Here is a 25,838-nt window from a genome sequence, read left to right as displayed (position 1 = left end):
TGCTGCGGGCCAGGTTGGTGTAACGTGGAAGATTGTCATGGGAGGGCCGCATGCCGCTAGCCTTATTGTTCGCTTGATCGAGGGCGATGATGCAAGGGTCAAGCTGTTGGAGGACGGGAGGTGATGATGAAAAGAGAAAATAACTGACACGAATCACGGTGGCGGGAACAACCGGAAGACCGACTGGAGGTAGACATCACCCATCGCACCTGCCTCTACCACCCCATCCCGTATCATGATCACCGTCACCATCACCACCATCGCTACCCTACACCCTGCAACATCCATCCCTCATGTGCTACAACGCAGCTTCAAGGTTGTCAAACCTGCACACTGCGCATTTCCACGTTCCACCGAGCYAGTCACCGGTGATAGCCCGCAACCACCATGAAAGCCGCCGTCAGTGTCCTCGGCGTACAGACTCCCACCTCCCGCTTCGGCAAGGAGACGGATGGCCATCAATACCCCCAAATCGCCACCTGGAGATGTAACCTCACCGGCCTCTCCCAACGAACCAATCTCTTCTTCATAGCCCACACGGAAGCAATCTACGTCTACAAACCCATTTTCCCCTCCCAAGCACTCCCTCCAACTCCCATTCTAACCATCGAAACACCACCCTCCCGTCCCGGCTTAGAAGGAACCCTCGATCCCGGAAGTCCTCGAGCAATCAACTATCTTGTCCTACAAGATTTAGGTTTGGAGGAAATCCTCGCCGTGGCCCGCGATGACGGGGACGTGGAAGTCTATCTCGTCGCACATGTCGTCCGTGCGGTGGAGAGACGAACTGCTGGGGAGGAGTTTCCCGCGGAGCTGAGGCCGTTTTTCCAGCGTAACGTGGGACTCTCGGCTTGGGGACTGGCTGTTCATTCCCAGGCGAGAGTTCTCGCTGCAAGTTCCAATACGCATAACGTGACGATTTTCAAATTCGGTCTCGTGGATGAAGATGGCGATGACGATGAGACCAGACGGCAAGATGCCACGCACGGCATTGTCAATGGTACGACGAATATCCCATCCATCGCATTCTGCAATACTGGAGATGACCCGGATTGTCGCTGGTTAATGACGACAGATATCGTCGGAGAGACCCGGGCAATTGATCTCCATAGCATGCAAGTCGTTCAGAAATTCTCGTTTCTAGATGATATGCAACAGCTCCGCCACGATCCCAACAATGCAGGCTGGGGACTCATCTTCCTTGACAAACGCTCCTTCATCCCGGCCAAAGATATGCAATCTGCTCTGGGACCCATGCATGGGAAAGTCAACTATAACGACAAGAAATTGTGGAATACCGGTCCCAGCACAACTCATGATTGGGAGTTTTCCGAAGAGACCGCTGGTGATTCAACTGAAGAAGGTCCGTATGAGATGGATACCGACTCGGCCGAAGAAGAAGACGAAGAAGATGTGATACTATCCTACAAACCATCAACCAGATTCCTCTTCCGCAATTATCCCTCGCGACAAAATCCCTCCTTACCCTTCACAGGCGGGGCGCTCGATTGTCCCATTCTGCACACCTCCGTACAAAACGCCTACCTCCTTCAACCCAGCAACTCCGACCCGGTAATCTCCTGCTCGGAACTCCTACACCAAATACTCCCCAGCAACCTCTACTGGCTCCATAGATTCGCCCGCTTAAATCTCCACGCATACATTCCTTCCATTGGAGTCGTAGTCGTAGCTTCACAAATGGGACGAGCAGCTATCCTCTCCCTCACGAAACTTTCAGGCGAGGAAGTATATACGATGCGTGTCGATGCTATTGTACCGTTCAAGGAGCAGGAGGAACGAGGGGAGAGACCTTGTATGCCGCTTGCGGGAATCGCGGTCGGGTGTATTCAGGGGACGGAGAAGTTGGAATTGGGGCGGAGGAGGTGGAGGTTGATGATGACGTATTGTGATCACACGGTGTTGAGTTTTGAGATTCGTAGAAGGGGTAGGACGGGTGGAGAGGAAGGGGAGGTTGGAGTGCAGGACATTGTGGTGTGATGCCTACTTCATCCATGTTCGAGAAAGACGAGCAAGTAGAAGATGATGATGACTTTGATGATGGGTACTGTTGAAATTCAAGTCTTCGATCAAGATCACACCGGCTCTTCTTATCATAAAGCTTTGGTGGCGAGGAAAACACCGCTTCTATGCTATACAATACATCATCTACATATGCCATAGATTGTTCCATTTCCACCTCTCCATAACCCATGTAAGATAATTTACAGCTCATCGTGTCCCCTTTCCTCCCCACTTCCACTCCCACCCAGCGTCTCCTCCATCCCCATGATCTTCACCACCAAACTCGTCCAGCCCGTAAAATGCTGCGTCCTCTGCCCCTTGCCCGTCTCAGGATCATACTGCTCCCACGCAAACCCCGTGTCCTTCCAACTCGCATACACAGTCTCCACCAAATTCCTCCTCAGATCCGCGTACATCTTGCCCGCCCGCTGCTGTTCCTTGCCCGCGACACTCGCAATCTTCTGTAGTTCCCGCAAAATGAGGAAATTCATATTCATCCACACCGGGCTCCGCCAATAGTTCTCCTCGGTGCCRTAGAGTTCGTCTTGTTTGGAGAGGGAGCGGATACCATGCGGGGACCAAAGTTCATCTTCGTTTCCGATCAAGTCCAGCACAGCAGGGAGATGTGGATGAGAGGCGGGGAGGAGACCGGTCATGAAGGGGAAGAGAGAAATGTAGCCTTTGTGACAGACGTGCACGCTCTCTTCGAATTGATCGATGGTGGAGTCGCAGTAGGCCGAGTCTGTCGATGACCAGTGAAGGTCGTCGATATTGGCGAGGATGGCCTAAAAAAGAAGAAGGATGTTCGTCAGTGATGCTCTTTTGATCGATCATGCAGAGTGGGAAACCTCACCCCCTCAACTTTGGAAAACTTCTTCGCATCCTCAGCCTCGCCCACGACTTGCGCGATGCGCTTCAAGTTCCTACTCATCAAACCCATCCAACTCAACAAATCCACATGCAATTCGCCTGGATGGGGAGGTTGCGCGCGGGGATAATCATCCAGCCCGGAAGTGAGAATGTGCCTGGGAGTTCTTCCTCTCCATCGATACCCTTCCTTTGTACTCCTGGCTTCTCTTTCATAGGATTTGATATCGCCCCATTGAGTGCGTTTGTACCACTCAAAGTTTCTCTTCAAGAGCGGATAGAGTCCTTGCAACCATTTCTCCACCTTCTCCGCGTCGTCCAACTTCCCAGAGTCTAGCTTGTCGAGGACGGACTCCAGCACCATGAAGAGCGTGGGTGGGTTGGCATAGTGCGGATACTGGACCTGGAATTCCACCGGCACCTTTCCTGCGGCCTCCTCTCCTAGAATCTGTTCCCTTGGGATCCAACCATCTGAGTCCATGGTATTGAACCACGAACTCAAAATCTGCATGACCAGCTCTGCATCCCAGTCCAGGATTGGCAAGAGATGGAATCCTTCGTCCCAGAGGAATCCACGAGGAAAGAAAGGTCTTGAAGGAATGGAAGTGAAGAGTTCGTAGGGACCTTCCATCTTTTGAGCATTGCGATTCCGAGCCTCTTCCGCTTCTTGCCAGAAACCTTCATTTTCCTCGTCATATTCAGGAGCGTAKGAGCGGTCGATCAGTTGGTTGCCGTGGAAGTAGCCGATGCCACCGATGAGGTTGGAGAACATGCTTTTGCTGAACTTGAGGTAATCGTCTTTATCTTGAAAGGGTTTCTGGGGAGCGTGGATTTCGAGATACCTCTTGTCAAAGGCCGATGTCGTTGCCTGGAGAGCTTTGGTGAGGTCTTCGGAGGTGGGATGTTTGTCGGAGGATGTTGGAGAATACAGAACATCGAATTGGAAGGGTCCAGAGAAGGTCTTTTGTAGGAGATGCATGTTTCCCGTTGAAGGTTTGTGAGGGATGGTGTAGGTTTGGGAAGGCGGGGGCATATTCTCCTGGGTGTATTCGGCAAGATAGCCATCGACCGTCTCCTTCAACGAATTAAAGAGGATACCCTTTGCTTGGAAGAGGATCTCGTCGGGAAGCTGCAGGGAATGGATCATTGTCCGATCCAAAGGCTTTCCTTCCCCCGAAGGATGTGTATGCAGGGGATGTGAGTTGCCCTTTCCTTCCGTGACCGTCATCCTCCACTTGCCCAGATCCCTCCCCTCTCCCTCCAGGACGACATCGCCGTTGCCATCGTTGCCTGCCACCACTTCCACCACATTCCCCAGTCCCTCGGCCGAGACAGTCCACCAAACGGCCGTTTTCAATTTCCCATCACCACCCTGCAACATCTTCGCATCATCCCTCACGCTCCCTTGAATCCTCGCACCCCATGCACCAWCCTCCAACTTCACAAAGCTCGTCTCCAAATCAATGCCATTTTCCCGATCATGCACCACCTGTACCCCTCCCGTTCGCGGATCATACCGTTCCCATCCATATCCATCCATTCCCGCATTCTGCTCACATGTGAAGCGGCATTGATTCTGCACCGAAGTGTAATCCTCGACGCGTGACCAGAGGAGGGAGGTCAAGATGGATTGGGGGAGACGAGGACGGAGACCAAAGTAGAGATTGGGACGGTAGGGGCCCCAGAGGAGGGAGTCGTTGGAGGATTGGGTGAAGACGGAGGACGCATCTTGCGCAAAGGTTGCCGAGGCCAGCAAGATGCTGCTCCAGGCCCACGGAATCTTCACCATCTTGAGGGATGGGATGGTGATGATGATGTGAGCGGCACGGGCATTGGAACTCCAGGCCACGTTGGGAAATTCTACCTAAACTTTTACCCGGACCCTTTCAATCCATCCAGCAAGCTTCCCATCCCGTCTCAATGAGGAGGTACATAGCTCCGGACCTCCGTCCTCCTCCTCCTCCTCCTCCTCCTCCTCCTCTAACTACAGTCTTCATCAATAGCAAGTCTTATCTCACAATCAAAGGAATCTCTTCGAATGTCTACACGAGACCCGATAATCGGACTCTCGGAGAACAGTGGACAGCGACGTAGCATCCCAAGCTCCCAGGATGCCATCCCTGGCCATTGCTAGAGCGAGGTATCATCAACACCGATACACCTTCATCCTCATTTCTAGCTTCATCATCCTCTCCTGCTTAACATCCAGTTTATCCGCGCGGGGTATGTTGCATCGTCGGACTTGAGAGATGAAAAGCAACTAGTCGACACGACCGACGATCATCACCCCGGCACCTCCCCCGCCCTTATCAACACGATGTCACCGTTGCTTGTTGACCGGGCATGTTACAATGCGGAAGATATCTACAGCCGAGAACAATTCCTGTATGGGCGTACGAAGGGCTGGCCGAATAGGTCAACGTATATAAACAGACAGGTCAACACGCTTCATACCTGCAATCCTTCGGTCTTCATTCGCGCACAATCTCTCTCAAGATGCTATTCCTCTTCCTCTCCTATCTCTTTCTCCCCTTCTCCCTCGCATATCCATCATTATCGACACCATCATCCTCGGAAGACCCCATCAAAGCCCTGTTCCTCTTCAAAGACGTCCTCTCCTCCAACACCACCGCAATCACAACCACCGGTTTCAACACCCTCCTAATCTTCAACGTCGAAGTCACAAACACCTCCGACCTCGTCTATCCACGCCGCACAGGTGTCGGAGACGACATATCCACCCCTCTCGTCTCCAACGGAACCTACATTTCCAACACCAACACCACCCTCCTAGCCTCCCAAATCCGCTCCCTCAAATCCCTCCCCAACTCCCAAATCTCCCGCGTAGAAGTCACCCTCGTATCTGGCTACCCGACCTTTGAAAATATCCGCGACGCCATCAACCGCGATGGAATCTCCCCAGACACCACCCTCTATCGAAATTTCGCGGCGTTGAAAGAAGCCTGGGGTATAGACGCCATCAACAACGACGATGAAGGCGTCTACGATATCCCCTCCACCATCCTCTTTTCCCACATGCTTGGAAATATGGGATATCAACTCTCCGGAGCACCCTACACCAACATCACGTTTTGGAAAAACGTCACCCAGACTGTGAATTCCCAGACGCCGGGATTGTGGGATCGCATGTATTTGCAATGCTATGATGGTGGAAGCGGGAATGATCCTACTGAGTGGGAGGAAGGAGTGGGGATGAAAACTGTGCCGTTGTTGTGGGTTACTAATGATGCGAAACCCGCCGAGGGCAAGACTCCTATGGAAGCTGAGGTGGTGTTTGAGGGCTATGAGAGGGATGCTGTCGTCGGGGGAGGGTATTGGAATGATTATGATATTGAGAAATTGGGAGGGAGTTATGAAGAGTACGAGGGAGTTCTAGAAAAGGTTTTTGGGTGATTTTTTGAAGCGAGTGAGAGAAACTTGGAAGAAGTGTGCTATGTACATTCATCTGTGTATATTCATGTGTATGCAAGGCTATCAACACAATATGCTTCTTGCCCCTCGCTGCTGTTCATTGCACAGACGACGGCAGCATTCTCTTTGTCAGGCTTGGCCACGGCATTGATGTCGAAGCACAATCTTGACACCTTGTCAGATTCGGTGTCGATGATGCGGTTCCAAGCGACCTGTTCGGAGGAGCTGATCACGGTGATGGCGACTCCTCCGAACTCAGATTTGAGGCATCGGCTGGAAAGGAGATGACTCGTCGCACAGGCGAGAGTCTATCCGGGGATTCTGGAACGGCTCGCACAGCACGTCGTGAGAACTGCGAGTCGGCCACATGGCAGATCGAAGAACAGTAGAAAACGTTCTTGCAGCGGTCACAGCGGAGCCTGCAGGGCTCGGTGCACGTAGGGCAGCGCATGTCGTCTTGAGTCGTCGGATTGACGGCGTGGGTGCATGTGTGATCCGATCGTCAGGTCGACGCTGTGACAAGACAGTATGATGGTAGCCGAGATGCATCTCATCATCCAAACCCTGCGTTATCATACTGATAGATGGGCTCGATGGTAGCTGTGCGTATCTCGCTTTTGCAGCGATCATACCTTTGGACGCATCGTTTGCTTTTCTTTGTCGTGGAATGGCGAGTGAAGTCTTCCAAACGAGTGCGTCACGTTGTATGATAACGAATGCTGGGCGTGGGGATGGCGATGCTTTGTACGTTTGTCGTAGAAGAACGACCGAAAGGGAGCCACGGCTTTCAAGGACCGTGTTGTCTTCTTGGATCAAGTTCTTGGCGGAAAAATATATGCAGGGAACGATGCGGACATGGCGAGCTCGTGTTAGCCTCCATCTGCGCAAAGGTTGTCGTGGCACGCTCTCCTTGATCTGTTGGTGATCCTGGCTGGATCGAATGGACTTGATGTGATCTCTGCTGATCCGAGCCGTCTCACTGCGCTCCTTGCGCTAGCCCAGGAATCGTCAACTATATCCGACACATGGCAGCGTCTCAGGTCGCAAGGCGTGACGTCAAGTCGACAACCGGGAGAGACACCGATCCTCGTCTAATATGACTTGCTCGAGATGCACCTGCAGTATATGGCAGAGGTCGTTTTGACTTTGGATCCGACCTGACCAGAGAAACACAGCGGCGACCTGGTACCGTGCTCCAGACGAAAGGCTTGTTCAAGCTGACTACGCCCGGTACGCAAGATCTCTCTCATTGAAGGTCTTCCAGTGTCGAGGTCTAGCCGAGATCAATCGCAGCCAACCTTGTGCCCCAAATTTAGTCGTATGGGCTTGGGAGAGGGCGGCGGGAGGCAGACTTACTAATCCCGTTCCGCCATGACGGCAGCAACAATAAGCGGAACCTTGGAAGCCGGCGAGATCGGGGCAATGTGGGGGCGCTTTTGTAATGATCTCACCTACATGCAAAATGAATCTCATGGTCAACGTCGCCGCCATTCAATGCATTGCCGGCCGGCACATGGCTTCTCTTTTGCAAGTTAACAAACATGCCTGATTGCCCTCTGCCCATTGTTGCATATATCTTCCATCTGCTTACCCATCGAAGACTTCTAATCAAGAGCGTCGTCGGTGTTCCCCAAACTTATTCCAAGCTCATATCTTGCATGCAGAAGCCGATCGCTCGACTGATGGGCTGCTTTGGGGACTACACTGCGACTGGACGCCATGAGACCGAAGAACGCTCGTACCAGAAGAATACGAGCACACCTGTGCAACAACCAAGACTCCCATGGATTCACATCTCGAAGTCTGGTCCGGATGGCAACGGCAGAATGACCAGAGCAGAGCAATATATTGTGCAGATAAGCACTCGCACCCGCAAATCTGATGGCATCCAGAAACAAAGCTTACCTTAGGCCACACAAGACGAGAGCGAAAACGCAGGTACCCATGCGCCGCCCAATTTAGACAGGGGTGTCCCGCTCTTCCAGGCCTGAGAAAGATGCTGTCAAAGCCATCGACACACGGGATTCCAACACACGCTTGCTATTTCAAGGTGATGTCGCCTACGCCCAGTTTCTCAAGTTTGAGGGATGATTTTGCGATGCCATTTGAATCTTTCCAGTCCTATCAGCGCCCCTGTTCGATTGTCCTGTCGCGAAGCAAAATGACGGTCGGATTGTACCGTCACAAAGTAGGAGGCATGGTCGGGATCTTTGAATGGCCGAAGATGCTCTGGCAGTGAGTGCTCGTATGTTGCTTTCCAAGGGAATGGTAAAACGACGGGACGAGGTGAAAACGAGGTGAGGTGGAATGAACGGGGCCGACCACGGATCGGGAAGGCCCCCGGGGATCATATCCGATCACGTGGCTGAGGAAAAGCCTTGGCTCAGCCGTGGCTCGGTCCCGAACTTCGTACTTCACGCGGTTGTTAATCCTTCGTCTCAAGCCCTCGTTATTATCAGAGGAGGCGTCGTGCGACCGGTGAGTGAGTGAGTGAGTGAGTAGTAAGTGAGTCTTTATGAGTGCTTTCCATGTCTTTTTACCCCCACATCATCTCGTCATCATCATCTCCCGCGAGATTCGAGAAACCATCAGCTAAGGAGGTAGCAACAAAGTCAACTAATAAACGAAAAGATGGCGACTCGATTAACACTTGCAGTTTACCTACTCTCCCTCTTCAATACTACTTCTCTAGCCCAACAACAACAACCACAAACCATCCTCTCCCTTCCATTCTACGGCTACAACGACGGCCCCGTCGCAGCGAGTGTCATAGCAGCGGATGCCATTGCTACAACTCTCTCTCTAGGATGTCCGCCTCCCTCTACTCCCTCTTCCACCAACGACTATGGTGAGAGTGAGAGTGAGAGTGAGAATGAAAATGAAGAAACTGAATGTACATCCGGACCTCCTTACTTGACTCTAATCCATGGCCCTAGTACCTGGCACATGGATCTCTCGGCTGCAGCGTACGATGATGGGTGGGATATACCTACGATGACGCAGGATTGTAATATACGTGCTACGATTTGTGTGGAGAGTTGGGGCGGTGAAGGGGCTAATGGTCCGGGGTTTCGTACGAAGAGTTATGAGGGGTGGGAGGTTGTGACTTTGGGGGTTAGGATTACGGCGGGGATGGAGAAGCTGGTGAAGGCTACGATGACGGGGAGCGGGAGTGGGAAGGCGAGTTCGAGTTTGACCACTCGTATGGGTGGTTCGGCTACTACGACGACTTCTAAGAGCGCGAGTGCTACGTCTGCTACGAGTGTGAGTACTGGAAGTAGTGGTAGTGATTCGGGAGGTAGTGGGAGGGCAAAGCCGGAGGGATTGGGGGTTGTAGCTGCTTTTGTTGGGTTCATAGGTGTGTTTATTTGAGATCGTAGGTTTGAGGTGGCAAACAGGACGCTGAGGTCATTACGGGAGTGAGGCCAATGGGTGGAAGGTGTAATCCCGTATTACTAATTCGATAGAAGTCGCTACGGAGCTGCGAGCATAGAAGGGTATGAATCGATGAGATTGGAGAACATGAACTTTAGGATGCCAGAGCTGAGAGTCTTCCCGTCTCTCTAATGTGGAACGGAGATTCTCGAAAGGCTRCATACGTATTTGCAGAGAAGATACATGGAAGTAGGTAGGTTTGAATATGCCGACCGAAATGGTAAGGTATTCACTCGCGTTATGTAGGGGGGGAAATCAAGAGAATCACGCTTCAGGTCTCTGGGCAGGAACCCTCTCTATTCGAACTGCCGATCGATCTTGACATCAGCAGTCGTACAAATCAACTAAAGCAGGTAGGTACATGTACATGCAGCTAGTGGACCTCAACTTCACCTCACCTCTCAATWCCACCCTCCATTCTCCCCACCTATCAACCCTATTTCAAAGAATGGCATCTCCACCATCAACGCCTCCCATTGCCTCCTCCACCACCGGCAGTAAAAACAAACCTTCCCTCTCTCAAGAACACCTCACAGCAACAGAAACAGCTCTCGATACCCTCACGACTTCCGTTACTTCCAATCATTCCACAGACCCAAAGGAGCAACTCCATGCTCCCGCGAATAAGGACACTTCACACGCCTGGCTCCGCTCTCTCTTTCCCTATAACTCATTGCAAGAATTCGAAACGGCCTGGCATTTGGGGAATTATGTCCTGCATCGCAAGAGTGGGGAGAAGGAATTCGAGGAGATGAGCATTTATGTTCGGGTAAGCCATGTCGTCATCATGTCCCTTCGTTCTGTTCCCAGACGATTGGCACAAAGATGTGGATCCTGGTTTGTTTAGCTGATGAGGGATTGTGACAGTTGGGAATGCATCTCCTCTACTACGGAACCGAGCAGGAAAAAGCCCTGCATTGGAAACGCACACAGGCCATGCTGAAGGAACAAAGTGTGAAGATGGGCAAGATGTATGATGAGCCCGAGAGTAAAGAGCATATTGAACCGTTTATTGAGAGTTTTGGATTGCAGGATTCTTTGTCGGACCTGAAGGTACGATCGATCGAAACATTCTTCCTCCATCATCCTACCACCTTTCCACGGTCTCTCAATAACTAACGTTACGATGGTAAGGAACCCGACCCAACCAAATACCCAACTTTCAACGCCTTCTTCGCCCGCGAAATCAAACCTTCCGCACGACCCATCACATCCCCCGCCATCCCTCATGTGGTATCCAGCCCGGCAGACTGCCGCCTTACAGTCTTCCCGACAATCACCCTCGCCACGAAATTCTGGATCAAAGGCTTCGGATTCTCCCTCCCGTCTCTCTTAAAATCTCCATCGCTGGCCCAGGAATTCTCCGCAGGATCCATCAACATCGCGCGTTTGGCTCCGCAAGACTATCATCGTTGGCACTCTCCTATCGATGGGATTGTGGAGAGCATCACGGAAATCGATGGTACTTATTACACGGTGAATCCACAAGCTGTGTGTGAGGAAGGGACATTGGATGTTTTTTGTGAGAATCGCAGGAGTGTGATGGTCTTGAAGAGGAAGGGGAGTGGGAGGAGGGTTGCGATTGTTGCTGTGGGCGCGATGTTGGTCGGGAGTGTGAGGTATGTTTATGGGGTGAATGTTGTTGGGAAGGAGGTTCGGAGAGGGGAGTGTTTGGGTTGGTTCCAGTATGGTGAGTACAATGTGTCTGATGGAGTTGGTTTGAGAGACTGCTGACTGTCCTTTGTAATTGTAGGAGGCAGCACGGTCATTGTGCTATATCCTGAGGGAGAGGTGGTGCTTGATGATGATTTGGTGAAGAATTCGACGGAGAAGGTTTGTGAAACGCTGGTGAGAGTTGGGGAAAGGGTCGGAGAGGGTCCGTTGAAGTAGACTGGAATTCGTATTTCGCATTGATTGATTGATTGGTGGACATATCATCTGTCATCCCTCTTCCGTCTGTCCTGATAGGGAGATCTTGATCTTGAGCGGCGTTTGTGATCCCTCGCCCTGTCTCTGTCTCTGTCCCGACTTCGAGGTCGTTCATCGTGATGTTTTCGAGATTTGTGCCCATCTTGCCCTCCGTCTCGGCTGCGCGATCTCTGTCTCGTGTCCCGCTCTCTCGAACGTGAACGATGTCGATGTCTCCTCTCTCGATGTCTCTCGCCAGATCTCGAACGATGTCTCCTCCTCTCCTCATCACGATGATGATGATGATCATGCCTTTTCCGCTCCACCCTATCCCCCTTATCCCCCTCTCCTCCATGCCGCCTTGCCTCCCGACTCCGACTCCGATGTCTTCTCCTCGACTTCTCCTTCTCCTTCTCCTCACCCCCCAAAGACCTCTTCCCCTCCCCATCATCATCCTCCAAAACCTCCTTCAACACAGCCCCAACCTGCTTACTAAGTCCCAACGGCACCTCATTCGCATTCCTCTCCAAAGCCGGCAACCCCATCGCCTTCCTCATCTCATCCTCCTCTCGTTCCTTCACCTTCCTGATTTCCTCCCTCTTCCTCTCCCTCTCCTTCTCTTCTCTCTCCGTGACGGAGAGATCTGCGTCCTCGGCGCGCGCATACCAGTTCAAATCTTTGTTCTTCTGCCATCGACCCACGGGCGCTTTGAGGGAATGCCCGAGGTAGGATTCGCGGTTCGTGGCGTTGCGGACGTCGTCCCAGGAGAAGGAGACACCGCCGCGGGAACCTTCTTTGCGGACGGATTGGAGGAGGTCCATTTGTGATCAAATGTTGGGGTGGTGGTGGTCGTGGTGAAGCGGGTTCAGGAAACTAAGGTGAGGTAGGCAAGATGGATTTTAGGGTTAGGGTTTTCTAATGTACCTTAGCTCCGGATGAACGATCAACCCTTGCGTCGAATAATAACCCCATATGCCGCTGCTTTCCGCCTCTTTTATCGAATACAAGACAATGTTGTACTGTGACAGTTCTCATACAACAGTATCATTATTAAAAAACCTACTCAACCCCGCCCTCTCTAATCTAGTCCTCACACGGTAGACATACAATGTATCCTCTCCCGAAGAAAGAAGGAGAACGCCTCGCTAACATCATGCATCCCTCTTCGCTACCAACTCCCAATTTATCCCCCAAAAACGAGAGTCATTTATCGCATCGCATAGCATCATTCGCACATTCTTTCCCGTCAATGGTATTTCCACTCGTAACAATCCCTGCTCCAATCATCCCAAGACGCATCCCAGAAAACTTACCCTCCTTTCATCCACCCCATCAAGTCATGTCATCCACATCCCTCTTCAACTCGAACCCCGGCACAAGATGGAACCACTGATCATTACGATCCCACCGATAAGCCTGAAAGTCCACTCCATACGGCTTGGGCTCCAAACAATACAACATCCCCAACGGAACATCCAAATCCGCCACCTCTTCCCTTCCCAACCCCCGGAAGTAAGCCAACAGCACCCTCGCCACACTACGGTGACCGACGAGCAGCACATGATCCGTCATGCGCTCCAACTCCACAATCACGGGTCTCAAGCGATTGATGATGTCGAGATATCCCTCCCCTCCGGGTCCGGGGTAGCGATAGTGGAGTTTGTCGGCTTTACGGCTGCGGAATTCATCCGGGTATTGGGTGGAGATGCAGGAATATGTAAGGCCTTCCATGACTCCTGCGTTGAGTTCATCCAGCATGCGCATTTGCTTGCTGTCGTAGTCGTCGTCGTCAAAGTATTGTGCCGTTTGAATGCTTCGCTTGAGCATGCTTGTCCACACGCAAAAGGATTTCGATTCGTAGCCTAGTTGCTCTCCTTCCGCGAACAGATCGGCATCGTGGGATGCAACAGAGCCCGGTGATTGAGGAGTGTAGTGGGGGTTGGGTGGCGTTGCGTCGCCTGGTTGGGGTGGGAAATGGGTCTTGCGGAGATTCTCGATCTGCTTGAGATCCCATTCTCTCCTCTTCTCATTCATGAAGCGGGTTAGAGATTGTGCGTATTGAAGTCCTTCCGGTGCTAGGTCGCTGTCGCCGCCGATCTTGCCCGAGACGTTATCCAAGCTCAGGCCATGCCTAGTGATCCATATTTGACGCGGCGCTAGATTGAAGTTGAGGAGATAATAGTTTGCCTGTGCCATGAGAAACCCTTTGATCTGATGGCTGATGACCTTTCGGCCGACATCGATCATCTGGATATATGGCATGTTGTGCTTTTCTTCATATTCTCCCAAAGGCACGTATGCTTTCTCGTACTCATGAACTCGCTTCTTGAAATCTTCCAACGCAATCGCTGGGTCCATATCTCGATAGTCGGGTCCGTTCAATTTCAAGCGCATGTTGGCTTCGAGAAGATCGTTGTCAAGACAGCATGACTCCAAGAAGAGCACATTCAATTGCGGTCCCGCACGAGCTCGAATACGATCCATAATCATCTTGCGACGTTCTGCGGTGCTGTTTGTGGCATCGAGAATGCCAACAGATCCCTGTCCTTCAAGAATGTAGTCGAGAAGCTCGTCGAGCGTTTCCTGTGCGACTTGCTCACGGATCTGAGATGCCTTCTTATTTTGTGGGTCGAAAAAGCTGGCATCCTGCTGCATGGCCGCCTCGTCGTCCTCTGGCTCTGCAACAATCTCAGGAGCGTCGTGTGACAACACTCTAGTTGCCAAACTCGGCGTCCGTTCAAGATCGTTGGCGCTTTCAACAGTAGAATTATGGCGGGATACCACAGGCGTGGCAGGTGCGGAAAGCTTTGWCTCACCATTAAGCATGATTTGAGCGACGGATTGCGGCTGGCCAGCCTTCGTGGGAGCCACATCCTGCTGGGAGGATTGATCCGCATTTGGAGGTGGCATATGCGAGGTCCGGCGTCCTGTATTACTGCGAGTCTTCTCTAGAGAGTTTGGACCTCCAGCTACTGTCCGCCGCCTTGCTCCAACGTTGAAGATCTTGGTATCATGTTGCAACCAATTGAGATATCTGGCCAACTTCTTGGTGATGTAACTCTTTCCTCTGGCGGGAAGTCCAACCATGACCACCACCAACTTGGCGCCGACATCTCTTTGCGCGATCCTTCCATCTGGAGATACCTTGCTCTTCGTCAGCCCTGGAACATCCAACGTCGTGGGTCTTATCCGCGGCGTTGAGGTTCCCGAATTTTGTCGGATCGGCATGGGAAGTTTGATCGTGGGTCCTCCTTGCGCCGAGTCGCTACCAGCGTTACTGCTGGGCGCAGAAATGGGCGCAGAGGTCTTGCCCATGCCCAACATTCGCGGGCTGCTTGGCGCAGTCGTCGCAGGTGTGTCATTCAGTGCCATTGTAGCGCCATGATAATCCGGCATGAGGCCATTCATCGCCGCCGCCATCGATCCACCGCTTCTCGCTTGGGTCGGCTGTCGTTTCTGTTCCGCAGAGTTGGTGTAATGTAGTGGAGTGCTGTTATTGCTGTTGCTGTATTCTGCTTGTCGAGATTGATGGCTGAATGTCTTATCCAAATCCCTCCTCAAATCCACCATTTGCTGAGGATCCTTCTCATCCGGCGTGACATTCCCACTAGAAGAGCTGCTGTTGTTGTTGGCCGCCATGTTGCTCATACTGCTCTTCGCGAGCAGCGACTGCGACGACTGCCGACGACGAAATCGACCCAGATCGGTGAAGTCAGTGGCGTGGCAAGAACACAATCCGGCTTGGTGGACGTTTTGATGGAGGTGGATGTCGGAGTGGGGCGGATAAGAGTGCGAAAAGTTCAACTGCGACTCCGCCATGCTCTGGCAGGAATTGTGTAGGCTTCCGATGACGGAATTGGTAGGGTTGCGCCGACAGGTCGCCGATGGGTGGGGCGTGTGTCAAGAGGCAGGATGAATCTGATGGGGTGTTAGAAGATGGAAAGCCACCACATTTCCTTTCTCTTCCACACTCTGTCTGCGTGCGGTGTGCTGCAGCGTTCTTGTGAGTCTGGTGACTCCGAATGCTTCGACGCGGTACCACGGTCAATTTTTAAATTTCCATCTAGCCTTCCGGATCAGCCATGTGCCCTGCGCCAGTTGGGCGAACTCTACCGGTCTTTGACTTCTGCGGCACCCGGCACGGCGTCCGACGCGATGGGCTTGGGAAAGCAAGATTGAATATGAATGAGGCAAGAACTACCAAGACGAGAACTTGCAAGGCAGGATGACAGAACAATAATAAGACGGACTCTACGCTCGTTTTCCCCATCCTGATCCGGGTTCAACAACAGCCTTCTCAAGCGGACAATTCCATCCTCTCCATCCTCCTCCGCAAAATCCCAAACACTGCGCTGGCGCAACCCGGATCTTCACATGCACGTGCGGAAGTCTATGCATCGCACCTGCGCTTTGGGAGCCAATCTGGAACAAGTCTGCGCCCACGCCGAATCACAACTCACCAACTGTGCACTTCTTGCCCTTGCCATCCTGCTGTGTCTAGACCACGTCCTCCTTCCCACGTCAGCCGATGACCCGATGTATGTCGGCCCCATCTTCATCCTCACAATCCATCTAGCATGAACAAAAATACCCGACATCGGAGTCCGACATCATCGCTGATCATCCTCGTTCCAGTCGTCTTGGCGTCTCCGTTGAATCAGCGTCGAGTCTCGACGTTGAAATATGCCTTGGCATCGTTCGATTCTACCTTGCGTAGGTGGCAACCGTAGAACCAGTGCTTTCAATATCGGTGAATTGTCGATCTCTCAAATCAGGGACGGGAGACTCCGTGTCTCTCAATCAACAGGTGAAGCATGGCATGAAACACGGCCCAAAACCAAGAAATTCGCCGGGGATCGCGGGGAGTACCAAGATCTCTTGATCGTTCTCGCATACGAATGTTCAGGGATACATTCTAAGCCGCTGATGAACATGTTCTTGGCAACAGTATGCATTTGGAGCTCGTCGTTTCACCAAGTTGGACATCGTCACGCTTTCCTGTCGTGTTCATCCTACGACGTGAAGCAAGTTACTGTTCCGCGGATACTGATGCCCCGCGGAATGAGGTCTCCCGTAGGACATCCGCGCAGCATATTATCTCGATCCACGTCGGGAGACCTCTGCGTCAGTCTGACTCAGAGTCACACCTCGCAGCTGGTTATAGATGCTACTATTCACCAAAAGCCAAAAACATTTTACATGCGTCCAAAGCAACAGGARGACCTCACGGCGTGATAATACTGTGCAGGCATAACATTTAACAACGACAGTGCCATTACGAAGACGTTATTTGACCAAATACTCGTCTCTTCCGCAAGGCTGCTTCTTCCTTTGTACTTGCAGCTATAACTTGTCTGCGAGCGTAGTCAGTGATTCACTACAAAGAGAGAATCGGCAAGTTTCAGTGCTTCTTGTTATGTGGAACGTGTTAAACGATGCCGGTTTTCGCAAGCGGTGAGATCTTGATATGCAATGGGGTAGTTCGTGTGGTATTCAGTAGTTTGTGCTCGCCATAATTGAAGCCATTCAGGTCATTCGATCAGCATGTGTATGTATATTATTGTACTATAGAGACCTCCGCAGCAGATGTCAACTTCCAAATTTGCGCGGACATTCCAGCTGATACACTGGTTAGACTGMAGAGGAACGCTATACACCCAATCATTAGTTCATCAGCGTGCGCCTCATGCTCCCAATGTCGTGCAGACCTTCACCACGTCCCGCTCGATTCTCAAAGGAAGGAARTCGAGTTCACCCGTTCAAAACACTCCAAATCCATCGAGCTCCACATGATCGAATTCCACGTCGTTGAATTGGACCCGTCGAGCCATTCCCAGCCGCGAACATGTTCCGAAGCGGGACGTCATCTGGAATTCTCTTATCACCTTTAGTGACCACGAAAATCTCCCAGACAATGCAATCCGCATAGACAAGTCCACCGGAGAAGAAATGCCGGCTGGATTCATCAGAGTTGCGTCGAGGACGCCGATGCTCATCRCAGCCGAAGCTGTGATAGTTGTGGTTATCGGAACAGCACCCGCAGACACGGTTGTTGTGATCGCGACGGCTGTTGGATAGCCGGCAAATGTAGGTTGCGCGTGGACTCCGGCTCCGCAGTTGATGACTGTCGAGTACACCTGTACGCAGGTGATATGTCCTGAGACCAGGGGCGGTGGTTGATATTCGGGCCACTAGCCCCATTGGCGCTTCTCGAGGTCGAGATTTGAGGTGATAACATTAGAAGGTAGGGTATGAGCCTCGGGGGTTCGGACAGCCAAGGGAGTGGTATACACTCTGGAGCATGAGAGTGTGGTGGCCACCAGTGAGGTAACACATGAAGCAGTGAGGGCGGCTTCATGAACCGTCGAGGTGGGCTCAGATGGACATGACGGGCACAGGTCGATGGATAGACTCGCGGCCTCGCCCTCGCCTTTGGTTCGGATGGGAAGAGATTTTCAAGCTCGGCTGATATATTTGCCTTGAGTGTGTATCGTTGACGTTTTGGATGTGGTTGTATGAATATTGCTCAACTAGTTATCGAAAGGTAAGCGTGAGGAGGTGTGATGGTGGATGAAGAAGGGAAGGAGATTGTGTGCCGGAAAAGAGGCTCTTATACGACATGGTGCAGGTCTGAGGCGCACGMTGAGCATGTGCAAGAGCGTGACGAACTTTAGATGATGAAGTGGTACATGTGAAGGAGAGGAATGTCTTGTTTGTTCTACTTCTCGCGGCAGGATAAAGCACATGCATCGGCTCATTCATGTGACCAGTGTCCGAGTAATGAGGTCTTCGACAAGACTTTCTCCAGGAATGAAGTGAACGCTCATCAACGACCTTGCGGTGGCTATCATGGACTTCCAGGTTTTGGCTCGTCATTCAATATGCTTGATTGGCAACAAATTACCTGCTCACAATATTCGAGCAGCAGTGAAGTAGTTCCGCCTCAGACTAGCGTGTATCCCAAGGTAGGTCGCTCATGGCGAACGAGTCTCATTGTCAATCCATGGCTTTGAAATCCCAGGAGGCCTTCCCACGCAGCCAGCAGGTCGGAGGAGAGGCGGTCGAAACACATTGTCAGGCAGTCTCGCGGAGTTAAAGGCAAAACACATGTTKCTGGAAAAAGTATGTAGTCATGAACTTGCATGTTGAGACTAGGAGGGCGTGAGGGACAGCGCGTGAGTGATGTTCAAACTAGCGCGATTCTTCCCGTTCTTCCCGCGTTCCATCGAATGGAAGTCATCATCGACTGCAACAATTCGCACTGACATCAACATCAACACCACCCACCACTCACATACAATCATGTCTCGCGCACGCCAAATACTCAAGATCAGGGCAGGAGGCCCGAACCTCGAGGTCGCCAAGTTCGGAATGTACATCATGTTTCCCATTGGATTCATGTACTACTTCGGCATCAACCTCGATTCGCGCTTTGCTGTTCCAGACTTCTGGCCGAAGAAGGAACAAACACATCAGATTCCTTTCGAGAGGGAAGACATTGCAGCGGAGTTAGAGGTCCTCAAAGCGAAACGATTGGCGGCGAGAGCGAGGAGATTGGCGATTGAAGCCCAGGGCGGAAGCACGGAGGTCACGACACATCAGGATGCTGAGAGGGAGAATCCTAGGCCGGAGATCTTGCAGGCGACCAAGGTTGTGAGTGCTGAGGACGGTGCAAGAAAGAAGGGATGGTTGTGGTGAAGTAGAGATACTGCAAGCATAAGCTGGCAATGATGGATGAACCTGCTGAGGGATTATCTTATGGAGGCCATCAATCCATGTTACGGACGGTCGCATGACTCCAGTCAATTGCTACTCCTCGCGGGATTATCGTCCGACACGCTTCGAGATGGAACTCGTCGGATATCGAACAAGCCTCTCTCTCTCTCTGCGAGCTCAATCGAGCCGGCATCGATCATTGGCATCGCCGTGACCCAAACTGGCGAAGTCTTTCTAGACATTACGGTCTCAATCTTGGAGGACAATGGTATCGCTATTCACCCGCTAATATCTTCTCCGGAGGGGCCCAGCGACGGGGCAGACCTGGCGACATAGACACCTGCTGCAGGGGGACCAACAGCCCCGAAGGTCCCACGTGCTGTGAAACACCTGCTGTGCAGCAGACTGTAAAGGTGTGGTCATCTTTAGGTGATCTGCGAAAGACTTTCGGCTTGTAGAAGCGCCATCGCCTGTACCTGTACATAATTTGTCCCTCATCAACTTTCAATTTCGGGATATTCTGGGCAGGCGACAAGGTGGTATCAGTACTGTACAATCGATCAAGCCAAGACAAAAGTTCATCTCCGTCTGTTGTCTCATTCTAAACATTCATACAACCGTAGCACAACTTTCTGAGTACAAGAACCTAGATGATTTTCGATTTTTCGATTTCCGCTCTACGAGGTGCTGGTTATTCTCGTTCGCCTGTTACTTGAACATCAGAAAAATCGATGCTGCCCTGCTGTTCAGTGTCGAGACGTCGGGTCTCTCACATGTCAATGCCGAGGCTCAAACAAAGCGACCCGCCGCAGCGGGACTGATGACATGTTTTCGGCAATCGCACTCGTACCTGGATTGCAACGATCTCGCAAACGATAACGACGATACGAGAACATTGCCATATAAACAACATCCCCTTTGAAAGAAGACAGGCGACGACTAAGGGATAATCATCGAGCAGGAGAGCTCCTTTTTGCATCCCTCCCAACCCACAACACAACACAACACAGACCCCTGAATGTCCGCAACAACTCGACTACCAGCAGTTGCTGGAGCGCTGGCAACCGCAGGCCTGATCGTATATGTCGCAAGATACCTTGGAGCAGGTCTCAACATGTTGAAAATTCTAGCAGCAGCATTCGCGCTGGTGAATCTCAAACATCTGCCAGGAATGTGGCATGTACGTAGCCTACACAATCCTCGCCCAAGACATCCTCAAAACACATTCACTCACAAATTTCTTCACAGTTCCGAGTCCTACGAGGAGCATTCTTCCAAATCTATCGACAACCTAAACAAATACCTCCCAAACACCTCTTCGCACCTCTTGTAACAGAATCGTACAACACCCCCTACGACTGCGACTACAACATTCACAAATCCAACTCCACCTACTTCGCCGACCTCGACGTCTCCCGCGCCCACCACGTAAGCGCCATCATCCGTACCGGCCTTGCTAGACTAAACGCAGGCGATCAAGACGGCCTTCCAGATTCCACGAAGCAAGCAAAGGGAAGCTATGTAGTAGCTCTGGGTGCCGTAAACTGTTACTTCCAACGTCAAATCGAACCTCTTCAAAGATTCGAAATTTTCACACGAGTGCAGAGTTGGGACCGGAAATGGTTGTATGTTGTGTCGCATATTGTCAAAAAGGGAGCGATCAAACCGGATTCATATGTTTTGCAACCCTGGAAGAATAAGAAGGGAGGTGCTGCGGTGGCGAAGAAGAGAGAGGAGGAGGATCTCACAAAGTATATCTTTGCGACTAGTTTGTCGAGATACGTTTTTAAGAAGGGGAGGCTCACAATCAACCCGGAGATTATTCTGGAGAGGTCGAGATTATTGCCCCCGAGACCCGAGGGTGTTGGATATCCGCCACGGACAGAGGCGTCAGGTACTGGGACTCCAGGCACCCCAGCAACTCCAGCCCGGGGTGGTGAGGCGGAGAATATGAGTAATGAGTTGAGATCTAGACTGGCTGGGGTGAGCAAGGGTGCTGGAGGTGACGATGATTGGACGTGGGATGACATGGAGAAGGAGCGTTTAAGAGGATTGGAATTGGCGAATCACTTTGAAGCTCTCAGTGGTGTACATGGCGAACTTCGAGGCGGCGATGTCTTGGGCAAATTCGGGGATTATTGGTGAGAATTGTACAGAAACGACACCAGCAGATGAACGGAAGATACCCGGCACAGCCAGAGCAAACATGTAGATATGAAGTCAGAATCACACCAGTCAGGCTTTTTATACAGTGGTATCTCAAAGATCAAGCAGGCCGGATGAAGAGACATCCTCCATCGGCAAGCATATATGACACCCTAAATGCCCACCAACGCCGTCGCAATGTCCCCATATCCCATTTCATCCATGAATCATTCAGACCTTGGGTATCCTTTTCACGACGTCAACGAGGTATCCTTCCCACTGAAATCTCGCAGAAGTGCAACAAACTCATCCATGCGCTGTACCTGCACAAGTAACTTTTCCTCCACCTCGCGCCACTGCATGAGTGTCTCTCGCTCCATCTGACTGAGCGCTTCCTGATTCGGTCCAATCATCTTCGCCTTTTCAATGGCACCCTTGTAGTTTTCACGCTCCACTCGCAGGCGGGCTAGACAGCGCGCCATGGCTTGATATGTCTGCTGAAGCAACATGCTGGACACGCGGGTTGGATTGTATGCCCACAGGAAAATCGTGCGGCTGGGCACACGACCGGCATCTTTGGGAAGTTCTTGCGCTTCAACAATGCCAGCGAATTGGAGCTCGGTGAGAATGGTGCGCACGTCTTTGACACGCATCATGGAAAATCCGGCAACTTGCTTTTCTTCCAGCCGACCTCTCTCTCGTAGTAGACGGACGATTCTTATATGCGTTTTGCTGAAGCGGGCCAGTATGACCGTGTCAATGTCGGCTTGGATGAGGGTGTCGGTCAGCGCCGGGAAGTTGACTCTCCATTCGCCGCCTCCAGCATTGCCAATTTTTCTGCAGAAACCGATGTGGTGTTCCTGTAAGAGCTTCAGATGCTCATCAATCAGATGTAGACGCTTCTGGCGCTGCTGATAGCCACCAACTTGGTCCTCGTCTTCCGATTCAGAGACGACTTCCTGCTTGATGCCAATGTCTGCAAATTCATTATTGACCGGTTTTCGTTTCTTCTTTGGCTTATCTCCCGCATTTGACAATTTGTACATGTCGGCGGCTCCTTGGATCGATTGTGTCAGATCGAGACTCTGGTCAAGAATCTCTCCCACTTCTGCGGTAGTGGCAGTGGGTAAGTCAAGCTCTTCATCTTCGTCCTCGACGTCAAATTCTTTGGCATCTCTGTCGTTGGCCTTGACTCTGCCCTCGAGAACTCGAAGGAGAGCGCCGTATACGTGCGCAGTGATGGGACCAAGGTACGACTCTGCCATCTGTTCGAGACGATGACTGCGGAGCGCTAGAGTACACTGAGCAAAGTTGACGGCCACGATCATTTCATTCTAAACACTGTCAGCGACGGGAACCCGCGTTGGGATACCACAACACGATACCGGAAGCTTTGCAGCGGATTCGCCAGAGTCGTGTCCGTTGGACTTGCCGCCATTGAGCTTTGCACGTTTCGCAAAGCTACCCGGTACGGAGCCATTCGAGTTGAGATCGCGGAATTCGGAGAACTCTTCGGCGTCTCGCCATTTTCGCTTGAGGTTGTTGACGGCGATTCTGAACTCGGCCTGTTTTTTGGGACCAGTGATCTTTCGATCGGGAAATTGTTCGCTGATGATGACTTCTTCAATCTCGGCTTGCAAGTCTGCAGCTGGTGTGAAGTTCCTCTTCCCGAATTTGCACAAGAAGCCTGCCCGGAGAAGCGCACGAAGAGTGGCGTGGAACTGGCCGAGTGTGGTGATCTTGCCGGCGGTATGCCCTGAACCATTGACCTTAGCATCGCCATTTACATGCCCATTGCACCCCTCCACCCCGCTGTCACGCTTAACCGTATCCTCCAAGTCGAACGTCCGGGCTAGATCTCCAATCCGTGCATGTCCCAACTGAATCAAGTTGCGTACAATCTTGGCTGCTCCAGCCCCATAGCGATCCTCGACCAAAAATCTCAACCGATTCGCTCGCAGTAGGTGGTATGAATTGCGCCAGTCGGCCTGATAGTGGGTGATGCCTGCTTCGCTGGTATGGCAGAGCACGAGATGCTGCTGCAAGAGGACGACCAATGCGCGGCGTAACTGTTTGCCGCGGGTGCGAGTGATTTGTTGGAGCTGTGCTCGCGACAGCCGGCCATTTTCAGCAAGTGCAGCGAATATTTGCTCGGAGGATGTTAGTGCAGCTCAAGACGGCGAATGCGGCTGCACAGAGAGGGCATACTGAGCAGAGTTGTCCGCAGGCGTCTTCTACCAGGATCGTGCAGAGTTCCTGGAGTCGCTGCGTTGGTGGCACATGTCAGTCACAGTCACTGCGGGGAGCCCGGCGACGGGAGAGGAATATCGTCCATACCGCTGCCATTTCGTGGTGAACCTGAACCTCTCACGTTCAGGTGTGTTGTTATCGGATTCGAGGTCGACGCATGGATGCAGTAGCAAGCAAGCGTGTTAGTAGCAGCAGCAGCACGGCGGACAATAAGAAAGAATAGTTAAAGTAAATGCGAAGCCGAGCTGCGGTGAAAGTTCATGCACTGTTGGGTGACTGCGAGATGACTGCAGCCAATCACATCACTCGTGTTCCGGCTGCTCGATCCAAACTTCAATGTGTTCCATCCTCACCTGCGCACCCATTGCCCGACCTCTACTGCAGCTCTACTCCCGCTGAGGGCCTCACCGAATCATGCTCTCGCGCACCGCTGCCCTTCGGCAGACTATCGCCCGCCAGGCGACGCTGCAATCCACCCGCAACTACGCCGCTGCCTCGGGATCCTTTGCATACAAGACCGGCGACGCGAATGGCATCAAGATCGCTAGCAGAGACCAGGCCGGCCCTGTAACGACCGTGGCTTTGGTCGCAAAGGCTGGAACGCGATATGAATTCCTTCCTGGTCTGGCAGAGGGGTTGGACCGCTTCGCGTTCAAGGTGAGGAGCACCGCAAAGCCCATCCAGCGTATCCGCTAATGGATGATGTAGAACACCGAGAGACGTTCAGCTCTACGGATACAACGCGAGTCCGAGCTCCTCGGCGCTGAGCTTTACAACTACCACACCCGCGAGAACCTCGTTGTAGGAGCAAAGTTCCTCCGCGATGACCTGCCTTATTTCCTCGAACTCCTCGCCGAGGTAGCAACCATGACAAAATATGAGAGTGAGTAGATGTGATGAGGATACCAATACATATGCTGAGACAGTTGCAGCCCACGTTCTTCACGAGGAGGTCATGCCATTGATGGAGCTCAACATGAAGAAGCACCTCGGAAACCCACTGTCTTTGGCCACGGACAGCGCTCACGCACTGGCTTTCCACCGCGGCCTAGGAATTCCAGTCACCCCAACCTCGTCTACCCCATTCAAGAAGTACTTGGACGTCGACGCCCTTTCCGAATACGGCGCCTCCGCATACTCCAAGCCCAACTTTGCTGTCGTGGCCAACGGTGTCGAGGACGGTGCGCTCRACAAGTGGGTCGGGGAGTTCTTCACCGACGTCCCAGCACAGGCGGCAGCTGAGATCAAGTCGGAGCAGGCCAAGTACTACGGTGGTGAGGAGCGCATTGCGCACGCTGGTGGCAACGCCATGGTTCTTGGCTTCACCGGCTCAAGCTCTTCTACTGGTTCTTTCTACAAGCCTGAACTTGCTGTTCTCGCATCTCTTCTCGGCGGCGAGTCAAGCATCAAGTGGTCTCCTGGTTTCTCCCTCCTGGCCAAGGCTGCTTCGGAAACGCCTTTGATGCACATCTCCACCAAGTCCCACATATACACAGATGCCGGTCTCCTGACCATTAGCTTGAAGGGTTCCGTCCAGGACCTTCGTGCTTCTGCACCCAAGGTTGTGGAGGCTTTGAAGTCAGCTGCGCAAGGCATCACCGAGGAGGAGTTCAACAAGGCCAAGGCACTCGCCAAGTTCAAGGAACTCGAGTACGGTGCCAGCACTGCGGGTGGCATTGCGCTCACCGGTGCTGGCTTGGTCCGCGATGGCAAGGCATACCAAATTGAAGAGGTTGCATCTGCGATAGATGGCGTTACCGTTGAGAAGGTCAAGCAGGCCGCCAAGGAGGCACTGGAGAACAGAGCCTCTGTCAGCACTGTCGGTGACCTGTATGCGCTACCGTATGCGGAAGAGCTCGGATTGAAAGTTTAGGTGTAAATATTCGCACGATAGAAAGGGTTCCATTGTGTGTTGTCGCAGATAGTACGCTGTACCAATACAAAGCACCCCATGTTCWGCCGTACAATTATGTACTGTGTATTTGCCTACGTATTTGTCTTGAGTGGAAATGCGTTCCTTCCTTGCCATTCAATGCGCGCACGGACCCTCACTCCACCTCTGC

At 52.2% G+C, this 25,838-nt stretch overlaps 12 protein-coding genes; 8 read left to right on the top strand and 4 right to left on the bottom strand.

Moving 5' to 3' along the window:
* Positions 1-387: 387 nt before the first annotated feature.
* Positions 388-1,998, top strand: RCC_04659 (uncharacterized protein; the record flags this gene model as incomplete). Its single annotated transcript, XM_023769937.1, has 1 exon — positions 388-1,998. One exon carries the CDS (start codon positions 388-390, stop codon positions 1,996-1,998), a length of 1,611 nt encoding a protein of 536 aa, XP_023625705.1.
* A 224-nt stretch (positions 1,999-2,222) lies between these two features.
* RCC_04658 (related to mannosyl-oligosaccharide glucosidase) lies at positions 2,223-4,678 on the bottom strand (the record flags this gene model as incomplete). XM_023769936.1 has 2 exons in its annotated part: positions 2,223-2,807; positions 2,876-4,678. The coding sequence occupies 2 exons, from the start codon at positions 4,676-4,678 to the stop codon at positions 2,223-2,225; spliced, it is 2,388 nt and encodes a 795-aa protein (XP_023625704.1).
* Positions 4,679-5,385: 707 nt separating this feature from the next.
* Positions 5,386-6,303, top strand: RCC_04657 (uncharacterized protein; the record flags this gene model as incomplete). The annotated part of the gene is made up of 1 exon (XM_023769935.1): positions 5,386-6,303. One exon carries the CDS (start codon positions 5,386-5,388, stop codon positions 6,301-6,303), a length of 918 nt encoding a protein of 305 aa, XP_023625703.1.
* Positions 6,304-8,952: 2,649 nt separating this feature from the next.
* On the top strand, positions 8,953-9,693 carry RCC_04656 (uncharacterized protein; the record flags this gene model as incomplete). Its single annotated transcript, XM_023769934.1, has 1 exon — positions 8,953-9,693. The coding sequence occupies one exon, from the start codon at positions 8,953-8,955 to the stop codon at positions 9,691-9,693; it is 741 nt and encodes a 246-aa protein (XP_023625702.1).
* A 511-nt stretch (positions 9,694-10,204) lies between these two features.
* On the top strand, positions 10,205-11,646 carry RCC_04655 (related to phosphatidylserine decarboxylase proenzyme 2 precursor; the record flags this gene model as incomplete). XM_023769933.1 has 4 exons in its annotated part: positions 10,205-10,525; positions 10,624-10,809; positions 10,891-11,446; positions 11,510-11,646. 4 exons carry the CDS (start codon positions 10,205-10,207, stop codon positions 11,644-11,646), a joined length of 1,200 nt encoding a protein of 399 aa, XP_023625701.1.
* Positions 11,647-11,690: 44 nt separating this feature from the next.
* On the bottom strand, positions 11,691-12,485 carry RCC_04654 (uncharacterized protein; the record flags this gene model as incomplete). Its single annotated transcript, XM_023769932.1, has 1 exon — positions 11,691-12,485. The coding sequence occupies one exon, from the start codon at positions 12,483-12,485 to the stop codon at positions 11,691-11,693; it is 795 nt and encodes a 264-aa protein (XP_023625700.1).
* A 511-nt stretch (positions 12,486-12,996) lies between these two features.
* On the bottom strand, positions 12,997-15,303 carry RCC_04653 (related to 6-phosphofructo-2-kinase 1; the record flags this gene model as incomplete). The annotated part of the gene is made up of 1 exon (XM_023769931.1): positions 12,997-15,303. One exon carries the CDS (start codon positions 15,301-15,303, stop codon positions 12,997-12,999), a length of 2,307 nt encoding a protein of 768 aa, XP_023625699.1.
* A 735-nt stretch (positions 15,304-16,038) lies between these two features.
* RCC_04652 (uncharacterized protein) lies at positions 16,039-16,381 on the top strand (the record flags this gene model as incomplete). XM_023769930.1 has 2 exons in its annotated part: positions 16,039-16,202; positions 16,300-16,381. The coding sequence occupies 2 exons, from the start codon at positions 16,039-16,041 to the stop codon at positions 16,379-16,381; spliced, it is 246 nt and encodes an 81-aa protein (XP_023625698.1).
* Positions 16,382-18,966: 2,585 nt separating this feature from the next.
* RCC_04651 (related to cytochrome-c oxidase assembly protein) lies at positions 18,967-19,362 on the top strand (the record flags this gene model as incomplete). Its single annotated transcript, XM_023769929.1, has 1 exon — positions 18,967-19,362. One exon carries the CDS (start codon positions 18,967-18,969, stop codon positions 19,360-19,362), a length of 396 nt encoding a protein of 131 aa, XP_023625697.1.
* Positions 19,363-20,551: 1,189 nt separating this feature from the next.
* RCC_04650 (uncharacterized protein) lies at positions 20,552-21,525 on the top strand (the record flags this gene model as incomplete). XM_023769928.1 has 2 exons in its annotated part: positions 20,552-20,560; positions 20,629-21,525. 2 exons carry the CDS (start codon positions 20,552-20,554, stop codon positions 21,523-21,525), a joined length of 906 nt encoding a protein of 301 aa, XP_023625696.1.
* A 251-nt stretch (positions 21,526-21,776) lies between these two features.
* Positions 21,777-23,871, bottom strand: RCC_04649 (uncharacterized protein; the record flags this gene model as incomplete). XM_023769927.1 has 4 exons in its annotated part: positions 21,777-22,859; positions 22,911-23,675; positions 23,734-23,790; positions 23,863-23,871. 4 exons carry the CDS (start codon positions 23,869-23,871, stop codon positions 21,777-21,779), a joined length of 1,914 nt encoding a protein of 637 aa, XP_023625695.1.
* Positions 23,872-24,189: 318 nt separating this feature from the next.
* RCC_04648 (related to cytochrome b-c1 complex subunit 2, mitochondrial precursor) lies at positions 24,190-25,648 on the top strand (the record flags this gene model as incomplete). XM_023769926.1 has 3 exons in its annotated part: positions 24,190-24,432; positions 24,484-24,658; positions 24,708-25,648. 3 exons carry the CDS (start codon positions 24,190-24,192, stop codon positions 25,646-25,648), a joined length of 1,359 nt encoding a protein of 452 aa, XP_023625694.1.
* Between the last annotated feature and the right edge of the window lie 190 nt (positions 25,649-25,838).

This window comes from Ramularia collo-cygni (assembly GCF_900074925.1).
Source record: "Ramularia collo-cygni strain URUG2 genome assembly, contig: RCC_scaffold06, whole genome shotgun sequence".
Taxonomy (NCBI): domain Eukaryota; kingdom Fungi; phylum Ascomycota; class Dothideomycetes; order Mycosphaerellales; family Mycosphaerellaceae; genus Ramularia; species Ramularia collo-cygni.
This window is presented reverse-complemented; position numbering and strand designations above follow the sequence as displayed.